General features: G+C 45.1%; 1 protein-coding gene across 1 annotated transcript in view; it reads right to left on the bottom strand.

The window, feature by feature from the left end:
• Positions 1-2,668: 2,668 nt before the first annotated feature.
• Positions 2,669-9,521, bottom strand: part of FITM2 (fat storage inducing transmembrane protein 2) — a 14,471-nt gene continuing 7,618 nt past the window's right edge. Inside the window, exon 2 of the mRNA XM_029960427.1 lies at positions 2,669-7,208. Coding sequence (XP_029816287.1) covers positions 6,469-7,208 — 740 coding nt within the window. The 3' untranslated portion in view covers positions 2,669-6,468. The remainder of the gene's footprint in view (positions 7,209-9,521) is intronic.

The following is a 9,521-nucleotide window of genomic DNA, read 5'->3' on the forward strand; positions in this document are numbered from 1 at the left end:
AAAAGCTCCTTCCATAGTGGGACAGAATAAAGTCCCCAGTCCTCCCCATCCCATCCAGCACCCAGAGAAAAGTTCAAACCCACGGGTATGAATGAGAGTGAAAACATCTGTGTATGTGGTGAACAGGAATAGGTTTGTACCCCTGAAGGATTTCCTAAAGCAGGGCCTCAGTGGACAAATTGTAGAGGTTTCACACCAAGCCATTCTAATTCTCATTCTAAAGTTCTAAACAGTAGCAAAAACACACAGGAACTTGTATCTCAGATAAAGCACATTCATGACAGACATATTTCCTGTTATTTCTCTCAGGCTGATCCCCAACTGTGCCCAAATGACATGTTCACTATCATTGTCTTTCCTTCTCCTTTCAACACGCTTTCCTCTGAAGGATTAAACAGAGAGGAAGCAGCCTGCACTGAACAGCTCCCAGGGAAAGCAGGAACACCAGCTATGCCATAAATAACGTGGATGCAGAATTGCTCTGTCAGAACACAGGTGTCCATCCCTGCAGCAGCTGTGGGTACTGTGCTGCTGGCCAGGCTCTACCTGCAGAGAGAGCAGATTATTTCTGCTTCCACATCACTTTGATGCTGAAGAGCATCGGTGAGCGAAGTGTCAACCTCCACCCACTCCCTGGGAGCTCACGACAGGTTTTCTTCTTCCTTTTTGTCCCCTCTGCACAGTGACCTACTTTCAGCCCCGTTTTTCTTTTCCCCTCTGTGCTGTGCTACCCCTTTCCTCTCTCCTGCACTCCCCGATGTCCCTCCCCTGTCACAGACAGCTGGAGATGTGTGACCACCTTCAGACTCGTTTCTGGGAGTTCTGCATCAGTGGACACAGCACCTCCCATCTCCACCTTCTGAGGATGAATTGCTAAGAAATGAAGGAGATGGGATCTTGCTAAAAACCTCATATCAAACAGCACAGATCAATGGCTTAGAAAACATTTCTTTAAAAATAGCACCATCCACCCCCCTACCTTCATTGCCTCCTGCCTCAGCCCTTTCCTACCAGCACCTCATCTCTCCAGCGACCTAAATCCTTTTTAGCTCCAGGAGAGTTATCCAAATAAAGCTACTTTGCAATCAGAACAGAGTGTAACCCGGTTTGAGGGTGCTGTGTAATGCTGCAGGCAGTTCTTGACACAGAACCAAGTATCCTGCATAGTTAAGTGCTCTTTTGCACATGCTCTTTACATCACAAGGTCGTGTCACTCCACCACCCCCCTCCTGAACACTCCTCTATTTTCGATTGCTGAAAGCAATTTCTTTCCATTCCATGCCCTTGGAGCCAACCACTACACAACAGCAAACAGAGAGGATGTTTGGCCACAAGGAAAAAGAAACAAACAGAAAGGTCTGAAAACAAACAAACAGAAATCCCCAGGAAACAAAATAAACAAACAAACAAAAACCCCACTGGCATAATGTTTTCTCTTAACTTCCGAATCAGGACGATCAACAGAAAAAAACCCATATATACTTAAAAACCTTTTGGAGGGCTTTCTCCATCACAGCCAGCTATGCTGAGCCACAGCCCACTGAGCTGAATTCTCCTTGGTGGTGAGTCAGGACGTTAAGCCCGTCACAGATACAGTCACACCACTTGTCACCTCCCGGCACAGTCCCCACGGGACGGGGAAGGCTCTGCAGGCAGCACAGGCCGGGGAAGGCACTTCAGAAGAGCTGACATTTACCTTGAGGATGTGCCTCGTTACTGCTCTGGCACCGACTGTGCTGCCCACACATTAAAGGCACTAAATGACACCACTGAGGGAACACACGACCCAAAGCTGCAAACAAATGAACCCAGACTGGACACGGGAAAAGGCTTCAGAGGTGTGTGAGAAAAACATCATCATCAGTTGTATTTATTCTTGTTCCACACTTTCCTGTCTTCAGCCTTCACCACTGGGGAGATCCTCAGTACAGCTGCAGATCTTCTGCCATTGGACACCTTGTCTGGAAAAGGGTATTTTTCTGAGTGATGCTTTAACATGATATCCAACCCTCCTGAAGGGCTGGTAAAGCTCTTCACCTACCTCTTAATTTCTGTGCCATGTTATAGTCCCAAAGCTTTATGGAGAAGTTACTCAGCTTGTTCTGATGCACGTGGCATTGCCTGCGTTTTGTAATGGACAGGAGGCAGTTTAAAAATAAATAATCTTTCAGACTAAATATTACAATTATATAATTGGCTGAAATTTCATGGCCTGCACTCAGCCCTGACAGTCACTTGCATTTTTCCTCTTCCAGCTTGTAACCTTTATGCTCTCATTCCATGCCTCATTTAAGCACTAAGGTACTCTTCCCATATTCAAATTAATAACTTCCTGCTAAACACCTCGATGAAACCACCCTTTACTGAGGAGCAGTGACTACTCCCCAAAGACAAGGGTAACTCTACTAATGTATGAGCTGTACTGCCACCTCTTTCCTTCCCCAAGCTCAAGCACATCAGGTGTAGTTCTGCTTCAATAACTGAAGCATGTGCTATTTTCCAGGTAAACACCATTACAGTGACAGACCAGCTCTGTTTTACCACAGCTAAACACAAGTTCAGAGTCACAACAGCCTTTTTTGGCTTCTATTAATTGCTTTCATCTTGAGCTTTGTCAAAGTACTTAAAAGAAGGGAAGGCAAAATACAGAGAGAGAGCACACATCAAGCAGAGGTGAAGAGCATTTATTACTAATCTGTGCTCCAGGAGGAGAGACGAAGCTATGAAAAGACATAATCCCAGGAAACAGGTTTCTGAGCAAATGGAGATAAACACAGGCTGATCAAAGAGCTGGAAAAGGCTGATTGCAGAGAAGCTGCAGGGATTTACTTTAAGCTACAGTGGAAAAATCAGATACTGTTTCACTGAGAGAGGTGACCATAGACTTGTGCTCACAACTAAAGGCTGATCTTCCAAATGTTTAATCTATCCCAGCAGCCATTACAGTTCTCCCCATTGAAGTGCACCTCAGGGCATGACTGGGTGTTTCTCACTCTCCTGAGCTGCCACACACACCAAAACAGAAAACAGGATTCTTTTTTTTTTTGCAGCCACCCACAACCTAAGTCTCAGCACACACAAATAAATTGGCAAACCAGGAATATCATTTAGCACCAGCTGAAGGAGTGTTCATGGACCAAGTTCACTTTGAACAAAGACTTTGAGGAAGAATCAAACCCTGGGCTCAGGTGTGTTTAAAGTCTGAACTCTCACGTGGCTCTTACGAAAGACCTCAACTTTCCTGTTTGCTGGTCTTGCCTCCAGTGATGCAAACACTTGAAAGAGTCCCAGGTAAGTGAAGAGTGAAATGAATCCTAAGCCAGTTACTCATCCCACTGTGTTCCAACCAAGACTCCTCTCCTTGCTGTTCCCAGCAGAGGAAAATTTTTAAGGCACCAAGACTTGCCTTGGCCACATCAGCCAGGCCAAATGCTGCTTCTGTGAAAGAACTGTGACACAGAGCCCAAAAATAGGCCAAACACAGGCAGTGAAAAATTAGCAGACAGATGTTGAAATAAATAATATGCTAGTAAGATCTTGGGAGACAAAAATTCCCTAAGTAATTCTACAGACACACAAATACAGCTCTGTGGGAATTAGAGGGACACTTTAATGCAGAAAAGCAAAAAAACAAAACAACCTAGAACATGAAACAAGTCAGTAATACCTGTTGACAGCTGATTTGTGTCCTTTGGCACAGGACACCAAATCCAGCTGCTCCCAGCACTGCTTCTCTGTGGCTACAGATCTGTTGTAGAGGCTGCATCTTTATTTTAACGATAAAAGTGCATTTGGGAGAGGAAAGGAAGTCAGACAAACGTGATGGGAAACACGTGAGCAAGAAATTTGCAACCCTTAGTTTCCAGCTGAAGTGCAAGGAAGCAGATCCCTACTCTGGAATAGAGTCAAAAGGCACAAAGAAAGGTGTGGAGCTCACGGGAACCCTCTAAGGCAAGAGCTGGCACACGGGCTCTGGGTACTGAGAGAGACACCAAGATTTCCAAACTCACAAGCATTCTTACAGCCCAGGGGAATGTTCTCATATATTTCACTGGATTAGGCTTTCACTTTGCTACAATAAACCACTGAGCATGTCTACGAAATGAGCTGCCTGGTGTAACAGGCCCACATTGGGAAACTTGCTTTAGTCAGCCATGGCTTTGTTCCATTTTGTTTCTTTTTATACCCTGCACTCCTGAGAAGCTGTATATAACCTGTATATATAACCTGTTCAAATACTGCAGAATTATCAGTGTCAGTTGGATCACACAGTTTGATCAGTTTGTCTCAGCAGCCACAAACACACAGGCAGGCTGGATCATCCAGGGAAATGAAGAGCAACAGCAGCATCTTTACAGATATCGGAAATGGATTCTCAAAGACACAAACACTGATAAAGTTTTCAAATGTTTTTCTTTCATTGTTTAAATAAAAGTTTTGAGTCTAACCATATCCCACATTATTTCCATTAAAAAAACCCCAAAACAATCTGTATGACACTGGTTAAAGTGGACAAAAACATCCACAGTGATTGCACAAAACGTTTGTGAAAATGAACAACATTTCAGCAAGTCAGTTGGTTTAAGCAAACAGAACTTCCTTTTCCAAGGGCTTGTCTCTACAGCAAAGTTACATAAAGATAACCTAAAATAGAAACTTAATGAAATTAATCACAAAACCTTCTGGGTATATAATCCTTTTTCATGGTGAGAGTGGCTTGAGGTCTGTCTTAACTCTACTGGGAGCAGGCTTACATTACATCAAAAGAATGTCTGCAAATAAATTTGCATTGTTCAAACAAATTTAGTTAAACCCAATATGAGTTAATCAGTGCAATTTTCAAAGAGTCAGCTTAAAAGGCAATTTAATACAAAAACCAAGAGGAACTTGACAGAAAATACACAACCCCCTGGACAGCTTCTTTCCAAGAGGTGATTTGTTCTTTCTAAGGACACACAACGACTCCCACCTGCCACCAAACTCAGTGGGAATTCCAGTGAATTCAGCTCTGCTCAGAGGCAGAACCCAGCATGGAACTAACCCTGCTGCATTAACTGCAAATGCTTCCACTCTCTTGCTGGAAGAGAAATATGGAGATGGCAAAATGTGCCAAGATTAACCTACAGTGCCTCACACCCTGTCTTCAGCAAACAGTCACTCTGGAGCCACACCAAGCCCGCTCTGGGGTTCAGTGCAGGTGCCAGACCTTGCCCACAGACCTTCTTGGCTCTCTTGCTCATCACTGTCAAACACATTTTGTGCAACTGTGTCGTGAATAAGCCTTTGTCAGATAATAAAAAGCTTTTCAAGATAAAAACTATGCTAAACATCTAATTGATATGATGGATAAACCCATCTCACCCCTATTCATTATCTAGTAATAGTGTTTTATTCAGTAGTGGGTTTCCAGCCACATCAAAAGTGGCCATGGCTTTATGTGCAACCAAAATTAAGTAGCTTATTGATATTGCTGGATAAGCAAGAACAAATATTGCTTCAAGCACACTCTGCTTTGCAGCTTCCAGGATAAACAATGCATTTCACTTATTACCAAGCAGGCTATTTGGGAAATAGCAGGCTAAGCTAGCTTGTTCAGAACACCAGAATTTCATTGTTCTTCTAGAAGAAAGAACAAAAAAACCAAAGAAATTGTTGTTGCAAAGTGTGCAACTCACTAGATTTTTAAAAATTTAAAACCCCAATCCTCATAACTAGACTTTTTAGTAAAACTTCAGGAAGGAGTTTGTTTTTTTCCTCTCAAGAATAAAATCACAAAATATTCTCTCTACTTCACCTAAGGAGAAAGTTAAGGCTTGTTTTTTCAAGAATTTCCTTTTCAGAGGCAGGCATAAATTTAAAGTCATAGTCTGCTTAAGACATTACATCTCAGATTTACTCTCTGTTGCAGGAGGTACAGACAGCTATGAGGCTTTTGTGGCAAGTTAGTGTTTTTAACACTTGAAAACACAGGATGTTCCAGTTTCACAACAGGACTGCTTTAACAATTGATATTTTTGCAATGTCATTATTAGAGCTTTCCCATAAGGCAGTATAAAGAGGAACATTACAAAAAAAGTATGAGGTTTGGATCATCCACAATATTTTAACATGAACCAAAAAGAAAGAGGGAGAATTAATTGTGATCAGTCAAGCTCTTAAAGAGCAAAGGTCTCTGTTGGCCTTGGGTCTGCTCCTTCATTTATTAGTAAGAGAAACAGATTCAACTTCTGATTTCTTTGCTGCCAATGCCAGTCATCAGCTCCTAAACAAAAGCAGACATCTTCCAGTACCATTTTTTTTTTCCTCCCAAGGAAGAAGCTCATTACCACCTGCCAGCCACGGGCTAGTACAGATTTGGTTTCCTCCAACCCATCACCTTGCTCCTTCCAGTGGAAATACAGTAACCATTCCTACATTCAACTACTCCAGTACTGAAAGCAAAATCCAAACTATTTTAAAAAACCCACTTTATCTGCTATAGCTGTACTTCTTTGAATTCAAAGGTATATTTGGAAGAGGTAGTCCAGGAGAAAAGGGTTTCAAATACCAAAACCTGTACGTCCCATACCAGCCCGACAGACCTATCAGCACACCGAGAAGCTTTTGACTGAAGTCGTGGAAATACAGGGCAGTGCAGAGGAACATGAACACCCAGATCACGGCGAGGAGACACAAGGAGACGAACAGCACGTTGACCACCACGCGCAGCCTCGAGCTGTGGTCCATGGACAAGCCCTCCAGCACGGCCACCTCCTCCAGGATCATCAGGGCGCAGTAGGAGAGCAGGAAGCAGTGCCCCGAGATGTCGAAGCCGTTCCAGACCCCGCTGTCCTGGTGGCATTCCCGCTTGGTGGCGTAGAGCCGGGGGGCGTGCCCGGGCTTGGCGGGCACGGAGCACTCCCCGGTGAGGTTCTCGATGTACACGAAGAGCTGGGTGCAGCAGAACCACACGGCCGTGCCCACGGCCAGCCCGCTCAGCCGCCGCAGCGCCAGCAGCACGCTCCGCGTGCGCCCGTACAGCAGCTTGGTCCGGGCCAGCTGGTACGTGGTGAGAGCGATGAAGGGCAGCAGCAGCCACAGGGTCCAAGCCCAGGCCACCTTCACAAAGTACCTGCCAGAGACAAAAGGTGAAAGAGAAACGAGCCCGTGTGAGACGAGCGCGAGCAAAGCTCCACGGCAGCTGTGGTGCTTCGAGTTTTCGAGATCAGCTCAGAACCATCCAAACCAGAGGCTTGTGCCCTCCCCTCAAAGCACAGTGTGGCTAAAATCTTAACCCTCTCCCCGGTACTTCCCTGAGGCCCAACACCTGGACACTTTCCCAGCCAGGTCCTCGTCCCCCAGGCAGTGTTCCCCTGGCCCCAGAGCCCTCATTTGTTGCAGCAGACTCGCAGTTCAGTTTTGCAATCACTTCGACCCTACAAACCTGCTCAACTCTGCCCTACTCAAAATGCAGCTGCAAAGGATGTATTTTTAGCTTGCCACCCTGACCATAGTAACCCTTTCTCTGACCCTTCCTCCATCTCAATTATCTTTGCTTCCAAAGCCCTTCAGAACCTCAACCTCTTAACACTGAGACAGTCAGAAGGGCTGGCTCTTTCCCCTAATCAGTCCATGAAGCTTTTCCTCCCTCATGTCCTTATAAATAAATGAAGCAGCACAATGTTCCTTTGCCATCCTCTCAGCTGCTGAGAGCTTTCCTTTGGCTTACACAAATCCTTCCATCTCTTAAATTTACTCTCTGCCTTGAAAATGCTGGAGACAGCACTGTGTAACTAGTTCTCTTTTCAAATCTTAAAGTGGAGCGTTTACAAGTGAATTTGCTAATGAGTTAAGGAGGCCACAGTCCAGGATTTTCTTTCTCCCATCAGCACCTTCCACTGGATTTTGCTTTCTATCAGCTGGTGGGAAACAGGAACTGTGTAGCCCCCTCGTTACCCAGAGCCTGGTTTGCAAACAGAGACAGCAGAATTCTGCTCTGTGGCTGAGCTATGGCCAGACACACAGAGTCATCATTTAATCCTCACCTCAACATCAAAGACAAAGCCAAACAGGACTAGAGCTCTGTATCTTCCTTAAGACCCTAACAAAACTGCCAGGGCCTTGCCCAGGATTTTGAGGAGTTCCTCCTTCATTCTTTAATTTTACGGGAGAAGTGACGTCTGTGCGGCAACTACAGCTGCTACCATGGAATAGTAATTGAAAATAAAATTTAAAAACAAAATAGGCTTTACTTTCAACTTTACTGCTGACAAACCAGCAGGCAAGTAATTTGTAGAGATAAAAACTTCCTTCAGGAACTGTCAGTGCAGATCACCTTCCTCTATTTAAGAGGGAGAGCTGAACTGTAGTATGCTTTTACTGTAAGATCAATTTTCTCTAAGTCTTCCTGTCAATGCTCTTTCAATCACACTAAAAGCAGCTCCTCTCCAACATGTCACCAAATGACAGATCTGAATCAATAAAGTACAAAACTCCCCAAGTCACAGGGGAGAACAGCAATTTTAGCTTCACTTTCTGACCTGCAGGAGGTACAGCACACGTGCTCTGGCCCAGCTCATCACTTCCTCATGCCCTTTCAAAACGCTCAAACGCAGTTTTGCAGAATGACTAAGCCAGTTAAGTCGTTGCCCAAGTGCTAAAAGAGGATGGCTGTCACTCTGCTTCTAGGAAAGATGCTAAAGGGGGTGGTTGGGCACTGACCAGGCTCCCTAGGGCAGTGGGCACGGCCCCAAGGCTGCCAGAGCTCCAGGAGTGCTTGGACAACACTCTCAGGGACAGGGTGGGATTGTTGGAGTGTCCTGTGCAGGGCCAGGAGTTGGACTCGATGATCCCTGTGGGTACCTTCCGACTCAGCACATTCTACGATTCTATTATTCTAAAAGACTCACTTTCTGCAGCTCAGAAAATTATTTCCTTTACAGATCAGTTCACTCAAACACGAGGAATTACCTGGGAGTTGCAGAAAGAAAAAAAAAAAAAATCCTTCCTCCCCCCACCCTTTCCAATAAAAACCGAGTGAGAAACCCCCCGACGTCTCGAAACCTCCCAGTCCTGCGGGGCTGAGATCTCACGGGAACATCCCATTTGAACCACAGAAACGCCCATTTAAAGCACAGAAACACCAGTCTGAAGCCCAGAAACACACTTTTAAAGCCTAGAAACATCCATTCGAAGCACAGAGACATCCATTTAAAGCACAGAAACACCAGTCTGAAGCACGCAAACATCCATTTAAAGCCCAGAAACACCCATTTAAAGCCCAGAGACACCCATTTAAAGCCCAGAGACACCCATTTAAAGCCCAGAGACACCCATTCGAAGCACAGGGGAATCCATTCGAAGCACAGGGGAATCCATTCGAAGCACAGGGGAATCCATTCGAAGCACAGGGGAATCCATTCGAAGCACAGGGGAATCCATTCGAAGCACAGAGACGCACATTTAAAGCACAGAAATATACATTTAAAGCACAGAAACATCCATTTAAGGCACTAACCCCCCTCGCAACCCCGACCCCCCGC

Source organism: Manacus vitellinus, unplaced genomic scaffold (assembly GCF_001715985.3).
Source record: "Manacus vitellinus isolate BGI_N305 unplaced genomic scaffold, ASM171598v3 scaffold_26_pilon, whole genome shotgun sequence".
NCBI classification, from domain to species: domain Eukaryota; kingdom Metazoa; phylum Chordata; class Aves; order Passeriformes; family Pipridae; genus Manacus; species Manacus vitellinus.